General features: G+C 40.0%; 1 protein-coding gene across 2 annotated transcripts in view; it reads right to left on the bottom strand.

Moving 5' to 3' along the window:
- Positions 1 to 22971, bottom strand: part of Luzp2 (leucine zipper protein 2) — a 464711-nt gene that overhangs the window by 267991 nt on the left and 173749 nt on the right. The window contains exon 2 of one of the 2 annotated variants that reach the window (XM_008837762.3): positions 984 to 1097. Coding sequence is in view for 1 of the 2 variants with exons in the window: in XM_008837753.2 (XP_008835975.1) it covers positions 984 to 1101 (118 nt within the window). In the remaining variant the exon portion in view is untranslated. Of the gene's footprint in view, positions 1 to 983; positions 1102 to 22971 lie in introns of both variants that reach the window. The other variant, XM_008837753.2, reaches the window with a different exon arrangement.

The following is a 22971-nucleotide window of genomic DNA, read 5'->3' as shown; positions in this document are numbered from 1 at the left end:
GGGGAGATCGAAAATTGTCTTCTAAATATCATTCCTATATCCACTTAACTCTCAGATTAATTACATTTCACCATTTTGTGATATGAAGAACACAGGGGTCAAATTAATCTTGGAAGCAGGAGGAACTGGTGGCTTTGCCAGGCACATGGCACCATCCTTTTTTAAAAAAATTATTTATTTAATAACCATATAATTAGAAAAGGCATTTCATTACAATAGCATTGACATATTCAATAACAATTTCCAGAGCTAAGATGCTTCTCTTTCAAAACTGGCTGTAAATTTTAGGGTTTACAGTTGAATTAATACAGTTATACAATATTATACTCAGTATAAACCATATAAGACATAAAATTAAATGAGGTTTAGCCTTTAAAAAAGGTCTCCATTTCATTATTAAAATACAGAGTGTCACGCAGAAAACTTCATTTTTAATGCAATTGACATTAAGATGTTTACACATGCATTTCTAATCTCTATATATCTGATTATTACTAGTCATAGTCAGTTACTTTCTGAGCTCCTTGGCATCTGAACATGGATATAAAGTCATCAGGTAGATTTCAATGGTAATGTTTTTCACATCTACTTTTTTTCCCAGGTAGCACCCTCCCATAGCCTCCCTCCCCCCACTAGAGCCCTTATACTGTGATATCCCTGCTACTGTCTGCTGTAGTGTCGGCACCCCCAGACATTCCCCACTACTTGCCCTTCTGGTGAATCTAGTCAGCCTGTGTAGCAGTCTTTGTTTTAGGAGGGTCAGCTGTTTCTCATCTAGGCACCATACTTTTGATTTTTACAAACTGCAGGTCCCTAGACTGCATTTCACATGACATTCCATTTTAAAGCTCAATAACAATAATTGTACTTTGAGTAATCAGGCCCAGAGATGCACTAAAAATGGTCTAAAATGCATATTCACCCAGTAGGCAAGCAGGACTCCACTGTTGCTTTACTGCTGAGAAAATTAAGCTTCATCTCACCTGAAGGTTGACTTTGATCCCGTCCAGTTCTCTGGATGTTTTTGTCAGCTGACGCAGGACTGTGCTTCTCTCCTTAAAGACCTCCTTCAGCTGTTTCTCAAGCTCTTCATAGTCCTGTCTAACACAGAAAGAACGGAATGAGAGTCCCTCTCACATCCACCGGAATTCACGCATTCTGTGAGCTTTGGAGTTGAAGTAAAATCTAGAATGAAATTTTACAATGTTATTTTAAAGACTATCAGAGAGAAAACCCGTTCTCCAGAGAGCCTCTAAGACAAAATAGTATAAATCCTATAGACATAATGTAGTTTATCAGGCACAGCTGGCCAAATAGATTTTTTGCATACTATATTTTTTCTAGGCCTTTGAACCTAGAGAGATAGTTAGGAGAAATATCCCAGAGTCTTACTTAGGTTCTCATACTGAGGGACAAATGAGTTAGAGACAGACCAAAGAGAAGGAAGTGTCTTCCTTTTAGGCCTTGGTTCACAGAGAAGAGAACTTGAGGGAAATGACCCACTTTCAGATATGCCCAAGAAACAATTGTCGTTATTAACGGTGCTGGGAAAACGAGAGCCTCTATGAAAAGCAGCCAGTAGATGAAGTTGTTCCTATGGCATGCTCCGTGTCCAACCATAATCAGTCATTATCAGAGAGTTGAGATATCCCAGGGCTTTAGAAGTCTCAGTCGCAAAGTCAAATAATAAAATAATAAAGGATAAGGCTCATCTCCATTTCATCCCGTGTACAGTGTTCTTGTATGTCATTCATTTCTCTCGTACAATAAATACATCTCCAAATTATCATTTGCAAACATGATAAATCAAATTGGTAGATAGCATGCACTGACAAACTACCAGAGGAAAGATGGTGTTAAATAGATCACCTCAATTTATCTTCAGAACAACTCCAGAAACAAGCACTGCTGGTAACCCTATTTTACATTTGAAATTACTGAGTCACTAGAGTAATAAATCACATCCAAGGACAAGTTGCTGTTATGGACATGGTCTGTCAGTCACGTCCAGAGCTCCTGGTCTCAGCCACTACCTTGAAAATGCACTGACTCAAAATCAAAGGTCCTCCTGGCTATGTGCTTACTGCTCAACTTACATTGTGCTTTCCCAAAACACTAATGGTCTGTTATTTCCACCTACTACATTACATGTGTAAATATTCGGAACTGAATTTACTTGTCATTTATGGCTTTTTGTTAAATTATGAATAGTATTTCTTTCTCTAACTTTTAATATAGTTAACAGCCATTTTATAAATTCCATTATCATATTTCATGCTCTAAATCTTCATGAGAAAATACATGCCATGTGTAAATTTAAATCACTCTATTGTTTAGGAAATGCATTGGGAATCATGAAGAGGATACAACTAATTTGGGCTACACAGGCAGGGATCTTAATTAATTAATGACCAGAATTCTACTTCCAACCCTTGAAACTACACAGCAGAAGTGGGCAGAATTGGCCACAAGAGGTTTTAGCATTTACAATGATAAGGCCCTGTTCATCTTCCAGTAAAAGTTTTTTTAGAAACATAAAAATATATTGTACGGGGCCCGGCGTGGTGGTGCACACCTTTAATCCCAGCACTTGGGAGGCAGAGGCAGGGGGATCTCTGTGAGTTCAAGGCCAGCCTGGTCACAGGGAGACCCTGTCTCAAAAAGACCAAAAAAAATTGTATGAAATTCTAGAATCAATGAAAATATTTCTAAGATATGTAATAACATAATAAGCCTCATCCTCTGCCCTCATTCTGCCACTGGCCATGTCTCCTTGAGCATATTTCCCATTGGCAGGTGCTATTGACCATTCTTTGTGTCCCTAGATCTTACTACTGCACATTTATACTGTCACAGTTTTTCTCTCTCTTACAAAATAATGATATCCACATATGTGACCTTATATATAATTCCTTAAATATTTCTGCAACATGATAGTCTCATAAGTGAAAATACTATACTAAGACTTATCAAGTTGGTTTCAATATGTGCTGGCATGCTTTGTCCTATACAATCCCTTAGTTGATCATTCTGCTACCCAGCATTTTGTACTCTTCCATCTACTTCAATAAGGAAAGTATGTGGTCCTACTCTTTAAAAACTAGGCTAATTGCTCAGAGACTCAAAGTTCTCCCTAATATAATTTCTACCTACTTCATGAGGAGTGGCTAAATTTTCATAAATTTATTGCTTTTATTTTTTATCATGTTTATATCTACTACTCACATTTAATTAACATTAGAAGTTGCATTAGTTTGTTGGGATTGTCACAACAAAGTAATACAGAATGGATGACTCTGACATTTTTTATGTTCTTTTCTCACAATTCTGGAGTCTAAAACTCAAAATTCCTGTTGGTGCAGGCTGGCTTCTATACAGCTATGAGGGAAATCTAACTTAGGAGTCTCTCAATTCAGGTGGCTCTCTTCTCTTGATTTCTCTCACATTACCTTTTTTCTGTGATTTTGATTTCAAACCCTTTTTTTTTATAGGACACTGGTCCTATTACTTTAGAGCCCACCCTAACAACCACATTTTAACTTGATTACCTCTATAAGTATTCTACTTCCTCTTTCAAAGTTGCTGACCAGTAAGAGTGCATAGACCCCCACATGTTACAGGGTACTACCAATGCTCTTGGTTTCCTCCAGAACTTGATTGTGAGACCTTATTACTGAGGACCACATATCCATAGAACACGTGTGACCAGGAAACTTCATCTCTACTGAGGCAGTGGATGACTACAAGGCACCAGTATTCTCTGAACACAACAGGACATTTTCACACATAAACTTGCAATGATTCTAACAGTATGCATATGACCTAAGTGACCACAAGACAGACAAAATTACAGCATGGGTCAGGGCGCAAGGTGGACACAATATTCCACCCAAGCTCAGAGGCTATTGGCAATGGAAAGCTTCAGGGAACAGAATAGTCAGTTTTCTTTGAGGGTAGGTGGGCCCCTCGCAGTTTAACTTTGCTTCAGAGGATGGCCACACACCAGAGTATATGGAGAGAGCACAAATTGTACACATGGGTTAAAATTAAAGAACAGAGAGTTGGGTGGATGGGAAGGGTGGCGATCTGGTGAGACTGTAGTAGCAGGTGCGAATATAATCAAAACACATTGCAGGATATTCTCAAATAACTAAAAAAATTTAAGAAGAAAAGCTTTCTATCTCCAAAAGAGGTTACTTTTAAGACACCAAAGGCTAAAATTTTAATCTTTGCTTTTTCAGAGGCAAAATACAGTCCATAATAATTGTCTAAACTATTTGTGACCTTCCTCTCCAGTATATATTTCAGGTTGTTGTAATATGTGGTAAATATCTCTCTAAATATATGGTTTAATATTTAAATTGACTTCTCCCCAATTTATACATACTATCTATAAATCTATCATCTATCTAATCTATCACTGTATGATCATCATTATGTAACATCTTTATCTATTCCTCTATCAACATTTAATGATCAATCATCTTTCATCCATTACTTATCTAAAATCTGTATATCTATCACCTAAAGATCATATCTGTGTATTATCTATCAACTATCATCTATGCATTAGTCATTTATCACCTTCTTTCTAACATATTAGTATTGATAGACAAGAAAAGAAAGGCGTATCTTTCTATACCTTTTCTTAATTTGTTGATTAAAGGCACTGTTTCAATGTCCTTCCATAGACTGATTCTTAATATAGCTTTGTATATCTTCATAATTCCTAAATTTTCACTGCCCTACTGTCTCATTCATTGTTCTATTACCAATTTTTTTCTTTTGCTTCTTCTCAATGAATTTAAGAATTAGAATGTTATTTTCAAATAAACTACAGAGCGTTTAATTGAAAGTGTAATCACACATTATAGTTATATTAAATATATTTTATATATTTATGTATTCTATATTTAGTATAACTATATTAAATATAGTTATACTAAAATATTAAAGATATTATAAGAACCATGCGCCTTACAACTTGAAATACATTATCTCATTCACCATTCTAATGTACTTTTCTGATTCGCAATGAAATGGACTTATTGCATGTAATTATAACTCACTTGTTGAATTTGTTGTTGCTAATGTGAATATTTTTGCATCTAATTGCCTAATTGATGCTCACATTTTCTTGAAACTATTAATTCTGTAAATATATCTTTATTCAAAAACTTTATTATGAATGCTTCTTAACCCCCGTGGCTTGCATTTAATTCTTTTCTCGTTTTTGTTGCTAAGCTCTGTGTGTGCGTGTGTGTGTGTGTGTGTGTGTGTGTGTGTATCTGATGGATCTATGCCATATCTGTGTAGGTGCCAGAGAAACTAGAGGGGGCATTGGACACCCAAGAGCTGGTGTTATAGACAGCTGTGAGTCATGAGAAGTGGATGCTGAGAACCAAATTCAGGTCATCTAGAAGAGCAGGAAGTGCCTTAATCACTAAGCCATCACTTTAGCGCTAGTTATTTTGGCTTTAAGTAAGACACCATATTTTCTTTGAGCCACACAATCATCTTTTCCCCCATGATAGCCACAACTAACATTTTACTTCTGTTTTTCTCCATGCCCTGCATATGACCTTCAAAATAATTGTGAAAAGAGAAAATGAGAAATGTCATTTTTACCTCATCCTTTGCTTTAAGAGCAAAATATTAATTATGCTTCCTTTCTGGGACAGTGATTGGATATTTTAGGAGGACTCATCTTCTCAGGACTTTTAAAATATGGTTGCTACTGAGGTATAGCATGCACAAAATAATCACAGTCCTAAGAAAATGATTGAAACCTAGACGTACTGGAAACTTTAGTGGCACTTATCTTGGGGGTAACCAACAGCTATCTAATTGTACTTAAAGTCGATTCAAAGGGAAAGAACTCATATGTGGTAGTATAAACATAGCCAAATACACTTGGTTGAATAGGTGATAAAAACTAGAGCAAACCTTATGTGTGGCAAACCCCTAGACAAATGTCATTTCCAATTGCATGCTAAATATGTAACCTTATATTTACAGACAAGTGTATATCTCACCAATCGTCAAGGAAGCTTCTTTCTGGAACAGATAGAGACTATTCCAGAGTTCCACAACTGGTCACACACAGAGAACATAAGTCTGAGAGATGCCCATTATGACTGACACATCTAAAGTGAAACCTCTGTGCTTAAGACTACAGAACTTGGCAGAATGGAGTAGAGACAATGCCAGTCATCTCTCAAATTTCATCAATAAAGCTTTCTCATGCAACAGAGGGTGATTAACACAGAAAGACAGAACTGGCCACAATTTAGAGAACAAGAGACTGCAGAATGTGTGTCCACGGCTAGCACTCCTATATTAACCCCCCCAAGCCAGGATCCAGGGACCATTGAGGAAGAGGCAGAAAGACTCTAAGAGCCAGAGGTGGTGAACAACAAGGAAGGAGAATTTCCCAGGCCTCTGGGAACCCGCTCATATGAACTTATAGCAATTGTGAGAGCATGCACAAGACCCATGCAAGTTCAGAGGAGAAAAAAACACAGCATAGAACTGGAGAAATGGGTAAGAAATCCCAACTTTAGCAGGGGAACTATTGGCAGCTGGTCCCTCCTGAATGAGGGACAACTGATCTTTAATGGACTGATGCTAGCTAGGCTGACTAGGCTCCAGTAGATGAACTCACACCAAAGGACACCTGGGGACACCACTTTGACTTAATAGGTCTTAATATATATGGCAGAATGCATGAAATCCAGTGGGAGGCTGTGTGGGTGCTGGTAGGAGAGGAAGTCTAAATATGGTTAAGATATACTATATGAAATGTACAAAAATGTAATAAAAATGTATTGAAAAAATAAACAAGTAAACGAATAAAAACAATTGAATAATTTTGTGAAAATGTATAAATTAAAAAATTTAATTTAAATTAAATTAAAAAATAGAAAACTTGGCTGAGAAGGTCCACTTTGAACTCATTCATCACCATTACATTCCCACAAAAATATGACTCAGTTTTTGATACTAATTCATTTATAATCATTTGCCTAATGTGGAAATAAACACACATGGAATCAACAAATTCACATTCTGTTGTTCTTGACATGTCTTCAGGAATATTAAAAGTTGGTTAAATTTGGCTGGGTGTGGTGGCACACGCCTTTAATCCTGGTAACTCGGGAGGCAGAGGCAGGCGGATCTCTGTGAGATTGAGGCCAGTCTGGTCTCCATAGTGAATCCAGGCCAGCTGGGGCTACAGAGAGACCCTGTCTCAAAAAAAAAAAAAAAAAAAAAAAAAAAAGTTGGTCAAATTCTTTCAAACCAACAAGTCATCTCTATAGCCCCTTAGCACCCACTTTAAATTATATAAATGAGATTTTTTTATGATTATATATGCAGTAAAAATGACTGCTAAACAATTATTTGAAGACTATTTTTAAATTATGAGATGTGCAATGATATTGTTTCAAACAATGACAATTTCTCTTTTTTTCACCTTGACATTTGCTAAATTTGTGATATAATCATATCTTATTCCAGATTGCATGGAAGAGCTTTAATTCCTTTGCATGGATATTTTGGTCAACCTTCTTTTTTCTTTGTTTTTTCTTTTAAACAATTATTTGAAGACTATTTTTAAATTATGAGATGTGCAATGATATTGTTTCAAACAATGACAATTTCTCTTTTTTTCACCTTGACATTTGCTAAATTTGTGATATAATCATATCTTATTCCAGATTGCATGGAAGAGCTTTAATTCCTTTGCATGGATATTTTGGTCAACCTTCTTTTTTCTTTGTTTTTTCTTTTACTGAAGTTTAAATTATGTAAGATGTAAAAAGTTTGTTCCAAGAATCTTTTTTAAAATGTTTTTATTGAGCTTTTGTAATTTCATACAACAGTTCTTAATCAAATTAAGACCCCCTCCTGTAGCCATGCCTCCCCGATCCCCCACTGAATCTCATGTATTCCATCATAAATGTTAAGTCCTATTCATTCAAGCATTTGTACCCAAATCTTCTTTAGTGTAAATGTGTCCACTGGAGTCTGGTCAGCCCATTTAGTGATTGTATGTAAGTCATACTCTCACTTACCCAGCAGCAATCAGTCTTGAATAGTTCTCAGTCTAGGGCAGGCCAGTCATGTATCTCTCTCTTCCCCTTTGGGCCGTGTTTAATTGAGCTGGCATGGGTCCTGTGCTCGATACCACCATTGCCAACAAGTTCACATGTGCAAGCTTCCAATGGCCTGAAAGTCTCTGCTTCCCTGTGTTCATGAACCAGCCCTGGCTCTTACAATCTTTCCATCCCCTCTTGTGCAGGTGGGTGAGGTTCCATATAGAAGTCCTATCCTACACTCTACAACCTCTTTATTCTTTAAAACTTTGCCAGTTGTGGCCTTCTGTGTGCATGGCACTCTGTTGTATAAGGAAGCTTTGCTGGTGAGAGCTGATGGATCTATCATTTTTCTCTCTCTTATTCTGCTATGTTCTATGAGCCTTAGGTGTAGAGGTTCAGCTGTAGATGTGTCACCTACTACTGGGCATCTCTCAGACATATGTTCTCTGTCTGACCAGTTGTGGAATTCTGCAGTAGCCTCATCTGTTGCAAAAAGAAGCTTCTCTGATGAGTGCTGTATAGTATGCTTATCAGTAAACACAAGGAATGATATTTAGCAAACAGTAAGAAGTTTCATTTGTCCTGAGATATGAAAGAGACAGGGTATTCTCTAGGACCTATGTTCTCTCTTGCCATGTATATTTGGCTGAGTTTTCAGTACCACTAATGAGTTATCACCCATTGAGAGGGCTTTAAATCCAAGCTGTTGATTGCCCCCCAGATAACAGTGTCACCAATGTACCAATAAGGGGTTGTTTGCCATGCCAGTCATCATGGTTATTAGGCTTTAGGGCTGGGTTGGCTCACTGATTGCTTTCTCCCTTGGCAGTTTGTATATTATTATTAGTGTCATGATAGCCAAACTTGTTAGAAGACTTTCAGCTCAGTTCCTGCTCCACTGTTTCAAGTCTCGTATCCTAAGTATGTCCTGTCTTCAACAGTAGGGTCTTATCTACTAGTTCTGGGAAATAACCAGGAGATTTGGTAATATTCTGTATTATTTTGGGAATCTCCTGGACCACCTTCACCAACCACTCAAAGGGCGGTCTCTTCTGTCTGGCACTGTGTTCCTTGCTAAGTGGCTCCCAGGTACATATATTCACCAAGATTCTCGATCATTTTGTTTTGAATATTGATGAGATTAGAATATATCAAAGCCCATTGATTTGTTTTTCCATTAAGAAATTGTGGCGGGAAGGTGGATTGTAGTAGATCTTGTTCTTGGTGGATAATTCAAATTCTAGAATTTATTGTGATTTAAAAACTACACATTAGAAAGGGGATAGCTGCTTTCAAAACACAGAAAGAAAATTCAGAAAGGCTTGGCTGTGGCATCAGCATATTATAAGACCATTAATCACACAGAAAAATAACCTGCCAATACACAATTGATCTTTAGTTGTTTTATTAACTTTGGTATCCACGCTGACACACATTTCACTAGGAATATAGGAGAAGCCATGGGTTTCCATTTTGCCTGATGCATAAAATGAACCTCCTGCTTGGCAATGGATGGGACCAGAATTGACTTGTGGAGTCTCTGCAGCTGAGTAATTTCAGAGCCTGTTACTCTGAATATTGTATTTAGTGGAGAAGTTGAGGGGAGGGGCAAAGGGGGAGAGGGAGAGGGAGAGGGAGAGAGAGAGAGAGAGAGAGAAGGGTTTCTCTAAAACAAAAGGAAAAATAAGCTCTAAGGCCTGTGTGGCATCTTTGGGAGAATGAAATCATTACCTTTTATTTGTATTGATCTTTCCTTTGTAGAATTCCCAGCTTTTCAAAATCCTTCTCAACCATGCTCCTCAGCACTCCTAAAGAGCCTGACAAGGGTCCACTAAGATGTTAATGGGTTTAGTTCTAACAATAGATGATCAGTGCTGACCAAGGCAAAGAAAAGGCTCTCTACAGAAGAGAACTTTGCCAACCCTAGAGGAGGTGCAGGGATAAGAGGACCAACTCCTGGCTCCTATCTGCTTAAACTTTCCTGTTCTAAGAATCAGCAAAACCAGCAGCTGAGACAGGAAGACATCCCAGCAGCAATTAAGCCAGGAGCTGCTCTGGTGACTCTCTCCTGTGAACAGAAAGCACTGCTTGTCTGTGTGCTTCCCCACAGCTCTAGTTAGTTTCTCCTTTCAGACACATTTCAAATATGGGGACACTGGCAAAGTTAAGGAAGGTACAATGGAAAGCTGTACGCTTATCTCAATTTCAGAAACATTATGAGACATATAAATTATGCATTACTCTGATACACCTGAAAGAGTTCTAATGATTCCTGGAACAACTGATATGGAATTCCTCAGTCATAAATCACAATTCAGCATTAAATAGGGTAGGCACATGACTACTAAAAACTGCATCTATGATTACCAATATGTGTCTGTCTCTCTCTTGTCTGGTGCTAACCTATAATCCATAGCTGTGAAAAGAGGATTGGATGTTTGAGGCCAGCACGATGAGCTGTCAAAAAAAAAAAAAAAAAAAAAAGTGTCACATCAGCGGTTCACTCTGGCTATCTGTGGCTCACTGCGTCTGTCTAACATCTTTAAGTATTTTACTGCTTTTTACTGTATTAAGAAAGGATCTGAACTCAAATTCAGAAGTAAAGCTTCCATTGCCTGTGTGTAGATTTTAAGCCATTTTTAAAGAATAAAATAAGATTTAAGTTGGAATCAGAATTCTAGTATTTATTTTTATTATTAATTTTTATTTCATGTGTATGAGTGTGTTGTCTGCATGTATGGAAGTGCACCTGTGTCATGCAGTGCCCACAGAGGTCAGAAGAGGGCATCAGATCCCCTGAAACTGGAGTTACAGGCATCTGTTAGCAGTCATGTGGGCGCTGGGAATTGAACTTGGGTTCTCTGCAAGAGCAGTCAGTGCTCTTAACTGCTGAGCCATCTTTCCAGCCCAGAATTCTAGTATTTTTTTTTCTCCTGAGATTCAGTGCTCTCTGTAACTCCTTGTCTTAAACTATTCTTTGTGAGAAAGATGTCTAACTCCATTTTAATCAGATAAATGTGTCTCATTTCTCCCAAACTAGGGTGGATTTGTTTGTCTGGTCATTACATTTGTTCTCCAGTTCAGTTCCTGGAATGGCACAGGAAGAGGAACCTATCTCTTTAGTAGGCAGGCGCTGAACTTTGTCAACTGATGTCAACGCACCCCTGGACCTAATGCTAAGTCCTTTAGATTCTTACTGTGCGCACAGCTTGTGCTGCTCATGTCCCTGGAAACAACAGAGATTTGGGGGCGGGTCAGTCGCACTTGCCACTTGGCAGCTGTTGGGTTCCCCGCTGCCACCGTGGCTGCTTTGAGCAGGAGTCCAGCACCAGCAGGACCATCTTTGTGTCAGCACCTGCCCGTGGTTCGGACTCTCCACATCTTGAGGAAACCGTAAGGATTGCTGTAGTTCCCAAAGGTGCGCCACAGCTGGGGCTGTTCCAGACACTTCTAGACTGTGCTTTGACAAAGCTCAGTGAACTACAGATGGGCCTTGGAATGAGCACTTCTGCTGGGGGCCCAGTAGAGGGACTGCTGTGATCAGGTCTCCAGAGACACTGCTGCGAATGGCACAAACTGGATGCATGAAAAGTCTGCTGTGATTGGGACAGACACCCACCTATGGGCATACAAGCAGGCTGTTTGACTGACTTTGTCCTGCTTTCTGGCCTTGCCTCCCTGAGAGGGCTTCCCTTGCCCACTTTAGTAGTGTGGGCTGAGCTGCTGACACCGAGCAGCAAACACATGAAGCAGCCTCACCAGCAGTGGCAGAGGTGGTAAAAACTGAGCAGGCAGCTGGGGAACTGCAAGGGAGCTGGCTGCTTTGGAGCTGCTAAGCCAGCTGAGCTGCTCAAAAGAGGCGAGGGTGGTAAGGAAAGGGTGGCAGTTAGAGGAAGAACAGAACTGAAGATGAGATGAGACAAAGGGCTATAAAGTATCAGAGAGGAGGAACTGCAGGCTGTGGTGCTGGGAAAGTTCCAGAAAGCTGTTGGTGCTTTAAAGCCCAGGGTTTCAAATGCCCTGGCCTGGGAACTGTAGCACTGGCCACTGCTGTGGGTTTAAGAAAAAAAACCTCAGTGTGCCCAGCAGTTGAATGCTAGCCAGGGCCAAGGGATGAGGAATCTTGACTTCTGAAGATTAAATACAAGCGGTGACTCTTGTGGATCTGAGGATCCTGCTACCTGAGGTCTGTGAGACTTGGGCACCCAATGGTGCCACCAACCAGCTATCCTGGCTCACTGCTGTCAGTCAGCAAAAGATAAAATGCTGCCACGATAAGCCTTGGGAAGCTTCTTGCCCTCCCCTGTGATTTCTCTTAGGGTGGCACAAAAGGACCACGGCCAGCTGCTTGGTAGCAATGTGCCTGACCATAAGATCAGTTGCAAATGTCACATGTGCATTTTCTCAGCTTCTGTGCAGCAAGTTGTAGCCATGCCATGCAACAAATCTAGACAGTGAGGCATTAACTCCCCAGGCCTTCAAGAATGTTTGCTTAATCACAAGTAGAAATACAGATCAAATAGTTTCCCGCCATGGCAATCCTCTGCTCCCCTTACCTGTTCTTCCTTCTACAGATGCTATAGTTACTCTGCCTACCTGGTACATCAGCACTGAGATCAATGAGAAGCCAGCCTGATGATGATGGCTATTTTGGAGGGTAGGCATAGCCTTGGTGCTCAGTGACTGTGATGGATAGCTTTAGTGTCAACTTGACACACCTGGGTTGAGGGAGCCTCAGTTGGGGAATTGCCTCTATTGGACTGGCCTGTGGCCATGTCTGAAGGGCATCTTCTTGATGAGTGATGTGGGAGGGCCCAGCCCACTGTGGGTGGTGCCACCCCTAGGCAGGTGGGTCTGTGTTGCATAAGAAAGCAGGCTGAGCAGGAGCCGAGAGAGCAAGCCTGTAAGCAGCGTTCCTCCATGGCCTGTGCTCCAGCTCCTGCTTCCAGGTTCCTGCCCTGAGTTCCTACCTTGGGCTCCCTGGTGAACTGCCACCTGGGAGATGTAAGACAAATAAACCCTTTCCTCCCCAAGTTGGTACTGGTCAGAGTGTTTTGTCACAGCAAATGAAGAACAAACTAGGACAGTGACATACTTGGGCCCCTGGACCAGATTTTAAAGTCTGCCATGCAGACTTACAAAATTTATTTATTTTTTAACATATCTGTTGGGCTTTAGGGTAATTGCAGCAAAGCTCTTTCTGAGTACTGTAAAAAGCATACTGTGTAGCTGTTATTCGCCATGTGTTCTGAGTTCAGCGGCGTCACCAACTGCTAGAAATTGGTATAAATGAAAATTCTCACATCACATTTAGAATTCCGAGTCTGTAACACTTGTGGTGAAGAAGAATGCAGAAATCCATGCCTTAATAAGTACTGTCAGGTAATTCTTCTTCCTTCAGGAAGCAACTCTGTGTTTCATGGGTCTGGAGAGACGGCCCTGGCAGAAGGCTGGAGTTCATTTCACAGTACCCACATGACAGCTCACAACTGCCTGTAAATACAGCTCCAAGGGATCTGATGCCCTCTTCTGATCTTTGCAGGCATCCCACACATGTACTGTGCTTACATACATGCAGATAACACACTCATACACATAAGGAGAGATGGTTCAGTGGTTAGGTTAAGAATACTGGCTGTTCTTGCAGAAGACCCGAGTTTGAATTCCAGCACCCACATTGCAGCTAACAACTGTCTGTAACTCCAGTTCCAGGGGATCTGACGCCCTCTTCTGTCCTCGGTGGGCACTGCACGACACAGGTGCACTTATATACATGCAAGCAATACATGCATAACTTAAATAAAAATAAATAAAATATTCAATCAATCAATCAATTAATTAATTAGTGTGTTTTGCTCTCCTGGTCTTCCAGTGTGAAGTAAAGCTCCCAGGGTGTGGAGTCTACAAGCAGATGTTTAATAGGAACCAGTTGAACTGGGCTAAGTTCAGGGCTTCATGGAGCACAGTGATAAGCTAAAGGCATGTGCTGCAAAAGCCCAGGAGAAAGGGGTTGTAGGAAATGTGTTGGTAAGGGATATGATTGATTTCTAAAATTGATATAAGTCCTGATGACCCTGTGCCATGGTTAATTTTCTATGCTGACGTGACTTAGTAAGCCAGGTACAGATGGTAACAGCCATCACTGATTGCTGTGTATGAGGTAGTTACATAAGAGATGAGACCAGGAATCAGTTGGCTGAGAAAAGCAGATCCACCTGACCTCCTAAGTGTTGATAGTATGTGGTTGAGGTACCCATAGAACAGATGGGGTTAAGGGTGATCTCTCTCGTTTCTTTTGTGCTGAGCCATTTATACCGTGTTACACTCCTGACTTTCCAAGTTTTCAACTCTGACTGACAGCATGGATTTCTGGTTTCCTGGCTTAGACACACACACTGTGTGACTTTTAAGCCATCACCATCCCCACTTTATACATTTTTATCTTAGTTTTATTTCTCTAGGGAACCCTAATATAAACTGAAAATGTGTATTTTCCATGAGACATCATTTGACCATCCTTTCTTTCTGTCTTTAAGACTGGAATGGTATGTGGTAAATTTGACATGGAGTGTGCCAAAAAATATTACATAAACACAGGTGACCACACAAAGCTGGAACCTCTGTGGATTCACACACAGGGTTCAGGCACACGCTCTGCTTCTAACAAAACAGTGTGACTTACACTGCATGATTAGTGCCAAATAGCCTCATCTTGTTGTGGAAATACAGAAATGTCACTTTTCCTGAAGGATGAGAACTGTCTTTATTTTTGTAAAAGACTGGTCATAACTGAGAAGAATGAGTGTGTAGCTCAAGGCTGTCTCTTCCTTTCTGACTCCTCATCCTAATTCTTGTCCTTTCCCTCTCTCTTCTCCAATCTCTCTCCCCCGACCCCTATTCCTCATTCTTTCTTTATGGAAATGCTTTACTGAATGAGGTGGATGTGCAAAATTGAAGAACACAGACTGTCAATAAAAATAACTGATTACTTTTCTAAAGGCTTCCAGAGAAGAGCTTCGTTCCCTGAGAGAACAAATATGATGCTGAGAATGGAAAGCAGAGCAGGTGAAGAGGGAGAAATGGAGCACTGAAGCGACCCACAAAGTGGCCGGCGCCAGGGACTAATAAACTGGAACACCGACCAGGAAGTACTGATAGAAACCAGGCACATCCAAAATACCAGATTAGAACCACATACAGACTCTTAAGCAAGGCTGGCCGAGAAGCTGTTCAGTTTTGAGAGGCATTCAGAGTTGTGCCTGTGCTCTTCCAACGCCCTCCACAGTTTCCAGCCCAGACTGTGTCATTTGCACTTTGGAAGGCCTTCAAAGAAAATGGGGTCATCTTCGAATCTGGGGTCACCGTGGAATCTGGGGAAGTTATGAAACTGAGAAGAGGCAGACACAGAGCAGCAGAGAGGGGCAGCTCAGAAGGAGAAAGGCGGCTTCCTAAACTTTGCTAGCCACCGCAGGTCCTCGGGCGGATCTGATTACTAAAGGCAGAAACCCTGGATTCTGCTCTAAGGGGATAAGACAGAGAATGTAGAAGCTTAAAAATACATATGAAAAAGAGAATGACGGGTTTTCAGATTCCCACGTGCTAGCATTTCTCTTTCAACCACAAAAGTGACACGTTGCTGCCATTCAATAAAGGGTAAATTAACATTCTAGCTATGCCCTAAGCTGGTGAAATGGTTAGAATATATCTCCCTCATCCTCATCTTCATGAAGGAAGGAAGATAAAAATGAGAATTTTTAGTAAACTTTTGTTGGCTTCAAATATAATTACTCCTTTGATCTGGAAAAGAAATGGCAGTCAGTGCTCAGCTCTCATCGAAAATGTTTATGTTGGACCCAGAGTTGGGATCACACTGCAGGTTATATGGCCTGCTTAGACCAACACTCAGCACCCTCTAAACAGACCATCAATGCCTTCTAGAGACCTCCTTTTTCTCTTAATTTTCAGCATCATAAGCATATATTTTACACACTTTGACCCTCAGTTAGCATCTGCTGTGTCCGTCTGAAGTATGGGTATGTCCATTTGAGATTACGAATCTGTGAATCCAAGTCCTCACAGGTTAAGCCAATAGCCAAGCTTGATCATGAAAGATCTTCGTCTCCAACAGTTCAGTTGTAGGAGACCAGGGCCAGTCAAGGTGAGCGCTCCTGGTACTGAGCATCCTGCCAGCGATGGAGTCCTTGGCAACACAGGCACTTGTAATCTGGTCCTAACTTTCGACAGCTCCTGCAATTCGCATCTCTCTTATGTCACCCAAATTGCATTCGCAAATGATTTTTTTTTCATCAGGGACAGCTTTTTAAATAATTATCATTATTATAGATGTGTCTGAATAAATACACTAAGAAAGACCTAATATAGGCAACTATTCAAGGCACGCCTCTAAATGTCCCATTGTCAATTTCCTCACAATGGTCTATGAATCACTTCTGTTATTTATCATGAATTCCAAACGTGTGTGATGGTTCGAGGTTTGCACTGGTTTTCCTTTCTATTAAATCATGGGCAAGGATTAGAAAATATGTTAAGGAAAAAGTACGGTGCTGCTTTGGCTGGGATATCTCAGTGGTAGGACATTTGCCTAGAATGTGAAAGATTCTGGGTTTGACCCCAAACACTGCAAAGAAAGAAAAAGACAGGACGTGCCGGAGGCTGCCTTGGACGGTTCCTTCTTTGCATCGACTTTCATACAGCATTATGATTTTAAAAGGGGAAAAAAAACCTCGTTCAAAGGGCCAAATATATAAAATAGGACAAAAGAAGATGTGGGGAATCTTCACACTCCTTGGGAGATATTTTCTATTAAAATTACTCATTTTAATATTCCATTTATTTAAAAAATGTACATAAGGTATCATGCATCCCGGACTGGACCATGACTTCGTATGACCAAGGATAACCTAGAAATTCTAAATTTCTGATCTTCCTGCCTCTGTCTCCGAAGTACCATGATTACAGGTGTATCCCACCTGCATTGTATGAATTGTTGGGAACTGAAAATCAGGCTTCCTGTGTGGAGGCCAATACTCACAAACTGAGTCATTCCCAGTCCTAAATTAACCACATCCAGCTAACATTCTGGTTTAGCTCCTCTCCAAAGGCAAAGAATACACTGATTTTGTCCTTCTCTGATGAAATCTGTGCTCCACTAAAGTCCAATCAGATTCTATTTACCACATAAGAAGAGTAATGAATAGAGTGAATGCTTTACAAGATAATTGAAAACCTCTGGTTTCTATTATCAAGAGCTCAATTACACAACTTTCACTTTATGGAAATAAATTCTCCATTTATTTATATTTAATCAACATTTAATTAAATTTCCTTCTTTCTTTGAATAGAAATAATAATATAGTTAAGATTAAATGAATGTGGAAGAAAACTCTATATTGCTTTACATCATGTATTGATTCTCCATAAGTTACAATAATTAAAACACTCATATGTGAGTATTTATTCCTTAGATAGACTTGTGAAAGTCATTTGCCTATGACTTACGATTATAAATTTTACAGAAAGTAATCTCACTTTTGTGGTATGATAGTGCAATAAATTAAATCATTGAACACTTTATGTACTGTAAGAAACATATGCTATGGGGCTGCAGAGCTGGCCTAGCAGTTAAGAACACTGGCTGCTCTCACAGAGGACCCAAGTTTGGTTCACAGCCCCCATCTCACAACTGCCTATAACTCCACTTCTGGGGGATTGGACACCCTCTTCTGACTTCCAAGAACAACATGCTCACACATTCACAAACACATAAAGAATGATATTGAAATATATATACAAACTGTAAATCTCGAAAATCATGTAGATTTTTTTTAAAGGCTTAACTCTTTTGGGGGGGTACTTTTGTTTTTTGTCTTTTTTTTTTGAGACGGTGTCTTCCTGTAGCTCTAGCTGGCCTGGAACTCACTATGCAGACCAGGCTGATTTTAATCTCAAAGAGATCCATGAGTGTTGGGATTAAAGGTGTGCACCATCATGCCCAGCTAAAATGTAATCCTTAACCATTTATTTCAGTGGCTACCAGTGCACTACCAAAAATAAATGTTTATTCAATGTAAATTTAGGCTCCTTTTAAATTAAGCACAATAAAGAAAAAAAAAAACTGTTAGGAGGAGTGGGATAATATCAATGAAAATGTAATAGTGATCTTAAAATCACATTCACAGGTAGTTATTTCCTAGAGAAGTCACATGTGTTTAAACCTGAAATATTTTCCTCATTTTTTGGTATGAAAATTATGGTTTAATATTCTGCTAAATTAGGTGTTAATGAGCGTGCCGGATAGCTTTAGTGTCAACTTGATGCTCTGTGGAGCATCTTCTTGATTATTGAATGATGTGGGCAGGCCCAGCCCAATGTGAGTGGTGCCACCCCTGGGCAGGTGGGCCTGTGTTGCATAAGAAGGCAGGGTGAGCAGAGGCCAGGGAGCAAGTCAGTAAGGAGCGTTCCTCCATGGCCTGTGCTCCAGCTCCTGCCTCCTGGTTCCTGCCCTGAGTTCCTACCTTGGGCTCCCTGATGAACTGTGACCCAGGAGATATAAGATAAAATAAACCCTTTCCTCCCCAAGTTGGTATTGGTCAGAGTGTTTTGTCACAGCAATGCAGAAACTAGGACAATGAGGATGCAGGTGTTAAGGCAATTCTGAATAACAGTCTAGCAAATATGAAGAGACATGCTTGTTTTGTTTTTAGCATACAGTCAAGTGGCATATTATGTGCTAGGTAAAAACTGTTGATTTTTATATTAGGCATGTTAAAGTGGCAAGATAAGTGTATAAAATGCCACTTAACATTTGTGACACAACCATTAAGGTACCATGTTGTTTCCCAGGTGGAAATACTATAGCGTCACAATGACTTCTATAAAGGGAGTATGTAGACCGCATTTCTTCCCTCACAAACTTGGTTCTGACAGGCTAATTATATGATAAAAAGAACATATATTTGGGGAAATTTATTTATTTATTTATGGGCAGGATCTTATTGGATTCCTCTGGCTGGCCTTGAACTCATGAGTATCCTGCTACAGCCGCCATGTGTCTGGGGATGGGATATGGGCACCCTGTACTCAGCTTAGAACTTCTTGTTCTTGGTATAGCTGTCTTTCTTTCTTGATAGGCACAGCAACAATTTATGATTTCTGTTTTTCCAACACTGAGTGTCCAGATGCTAGTGTAAAGTCAGAATATACCAGGTTATTTTTAAGCTTTATGATGAATTAGGACCTAGTGGAGAGTTTATAAAGCCCTATGCGCTATAAACATATGCTTCATAGAAATGCAGGTTTTATGTCGGTGAAAATTTGTTAGAACGGAATGGAAGAAGATAATGACTAAGTAATAACCAATACCAAGAATCAGGGGAGGAAAGACAGGCTCCCAGACCACGGAACAGATATAGAAGGTAGAAACGCTGTAATAATTGCAGTGTGGAGTGAGAGGTGCTGTGTGATGTGGCAGTAAGCCTTGCTTGAAAGTCGGAATCTCAACCCGCCTGCCGGCTGGTATTCTCCATATACTTTTGTTTCCTAGCTCCTGGGTTCCAAAACTTTCTGAGTAACATTTTCCCTGTGTCTCTTCCTTGCTGTGTGCTCAGCACCAGGAAACGAGGCTTATGGTGTCACATATTAGCTGAAGTCACAGAGCTTGTAAGTGCCAATTCTAGGTGAAACCACAGTTGTCACAACTGTTTGTACAATGTGTTTATGTCATGTTTTAGGGCCTGCTCAGTACAAATATACCAGTAGGATCCTCAGTCTAAAAGACAGAATGGAATAGTGGCTATCCAATGTGGTAAAGTGGAAAATTTCAAATTTAAATCCTTATTAGGGCTCCCTGAGTATTATTTACCTATCCTGTGTTCAATAGTTTCATAATTAATGCTGCAGGACTACCTCTGCTACATATGCTTGCTATTGATATTGGTTGGAGATGAATCTGTTAATGTACTTTAAAGGTCATTTTCCTGTCCTTTGGCCTGGTGACCCTTGTACTGTTCAAGATAAAACAATCATTGTATGACATAACCTGAAACACAGGCTCCTCGAAAATTGGGTGAACCATGTTGAGGAGACATAGATGGGATCTGAATATTCTGTTTACCTCTGTTTGATGAGGATGTTTCCTTACATGGTTACAGTTCTGTGCACAAGTCTTACTTGTACAGTTAGATTGAGGTAGGAGTTTGAACATTATGCTAAATTTCTGAGTTGGCCTACTCTTTCCCATGAAACCCACATTGATTATTGGACTATTCCACTTCCTTTTTATATCTTATTTATTATTTATTATTTTTATGTGTATGAGTACATTGCTTGCATGTAGGTATGTGTACCTATATTGTGCAGTATCCATGGAGGTCAGAAGAGGATGTCAGATCGCCTAGAACTGGAGTTATGGGTGGTTGTTAGCTGCCATGTCAGTTCTGGGAATCAAACCCAGGTCCTCTGCAAAAGCAGCTACTGCTCATAACCACTGAGCAATCTCTCTAGCCTGGCACTTCCCTTTTCAGATAGATGACCAAATTCTACCTAAACCACAGAAAGAGATGACAACCGAAGGAAGAAGGAGACGAAGGACAAAATAAATAGAACTCTTAAATAATGCTGTTTTTTCTTTTGGATAATGATACAAAAATCCAAAACCATAAACACATGGACAGGACCATTTCAATAACCTGAAAGGATTCTGTGCACTAAAAATGTCCAAAACATATGCTTCACTGGAGACTGGAATTTGAGAGCCTTACTTAAAATAGGTAAGGGGCTGGAGGCATAACTCTGTGGTTAAGAACACTGACTGTTGTTGCAGAAAACCTAGGTTCAAATCTCAGCACCCACTTGGCAGCTACAACCATCTTGTAACTCCAGTTCCAGGGGCTCTGACACCGTCTTTTGTCCTCTGCAGAACTACACAGCATGGGCACACTTACATACATGCAGGCATAATCACATTAAATTGAAAAACAAAATACGCCCATACACATTAAATTAAAAAACAAAACAAACAAAAAACCACCAAATCGGAAGTAAAAAATCTTAAGAAGGAAGGCTTTCTTTGCAAAGATTATTTATTAAACTTTCTCTGATCATGAAGAGAACTAGAACAAGATGTGGTAAAAAATAACTTGCATTTTCAAAAAAAGTACAACTCAGCAGAAATTTAATTAATCACTATTAATAATTAACAATATATGCAATTATTAATTTATAGCAAAATGGTTATCTTAGCACTACAGAAACAAAGGCTTAGCAAAATCAAACACATTAATTCTGCTGAGGAAATCTGTGATCCCAGAGTTAAGACACTGATTCTCATACCACTTCTTCCTTCAGCACCAGTCTTCAAATCCCTGCTAAGAGTCAGAAAGTAGTCCCTGTTACATTTCTCTTTATAGTCTAAAATCAAAGAAATATATTGCAGAATTTGGGAGGGACTCATTTTCGTGCTGTTTCAAGCAGGAACTCGAAGGGAGAGTCAAGGAAAGCAAGGACAGGCGACGGTATGTGGAGGAATGTGTCAGAAACAAAATTGGTTTCAGGAAAATATCCCAGCCCTGAAAAAACACAGAGAAATAAGTTGCTTGTAGATGTGATATTTCAAAAGTGAAGTTAAGCTGGAGCCTGCTGACTACAGTGAACAGGGAAGAGAAGCAAGTGATGAGGAGACCAGGCCTGGAGATGGCAGAGCCAGCCCCAGTTGTGATACCCAGAAAACAGCAATGCTCTCAGAAGGGAACCCAGGAGAGAAGAAGACCGATCAGATGATAAGATGATAAATGGCTGGCTCGTTATAAACAAACATAAAGAATCCATATTCCTACTGCAGTGGTCAACACTGCCAATAGGGATGGAGTGGGAAAATTATTTTACTATCAAGAACCATTTCTGAGCAGGAAATAGAGCTTAAGAGTGCAAAAGTGTGAATAAAAGGGCAAAGGGGAATTTCAGACGCAGTCTAACAATCGAGGGTCACCTCCTCAGGAGAGTATGGATGATTGGGTTCTGTTAGCAACATTAAAATGCACAGCAGAACATTCTCAGCTGCCCAGCTGACATCCTGTTTCCAGAGCCCTGGGACAGACATGGAATGGGTTCCGTCTTCTCCCAGTTGTGACATTTTCCAGCAGACTTAGAGATAGTGAACCCTGAACTCAACAAGCTGCACATTGGGTGGGTGCTTAGCTCATCTCTCTGTGTTTTACAGATTCCTCAAAGAAGGATCATAAAGTCAGTGGGTAATTTAGAGAATTTAAGGAGACTGTGGCACTTTGTAAAGAATTGGTTTGTTTCTGCTGCTCTTATTGTTATTACAAACTCAATATTGATAAAAAAAATAATTAACGTGGATACACCTGACACAGATACCCATATGAGAGGCAGCATTTATTAGCCACGAAAGAGATTAGAGCTCATTGGGGCAAGCCTTAAGAAAAATGAAGCACTAGGCCACAAGCTAAGGGATGTTGTGTGCAGAGCGACAGTGTAGAGATAAGAAATTTTCTTTCTGAAAGTTGTCAGTGTCTCCCTGACTTCTAAGTACTGACCTGATTGATTCAAAAACATTAAACCCTCAGGCCAGCTCTGGGGCAAGATACTTGGATTCCACTGTCTCAGAGATGATTTGTGCCATATGTCTAAGTGAACAGCACGTGTAAGTTTAAGGAGAGAGAGAGTGCATCAAAAGATAAACTATATTACAGAAAATCAAGACTGAGCTGGCATAGCATGTAGGGGTATAAGTAAAAAGTCTGGCTTTGTGATTAAGATAAAATCTCATGGCCAGAGATAAATTCCACTATAAGTGTTGCTCTGTCTTAGGGTTTCTGTGACCTAGAGAAAA

This window comes from Nannospalax galili, unplaced genomic scaffold, assembly GCF_000622305.1.
Source record: "Nannospalax galili isolate Female #2095 unplaced genomic scaffold, S.galili_v1.0 scaffold51, whole genome shotgun sequence".
NCBI classification, from domain to species: Eukaryota; Metazoa; Chordata; class Mammalia; order Rodentia; family Spalacidae; genus Nannospalax; species Nannospalax galili.
This window is presented reverse-complemented; position numbering and strand designations above follow the sequence as displayed.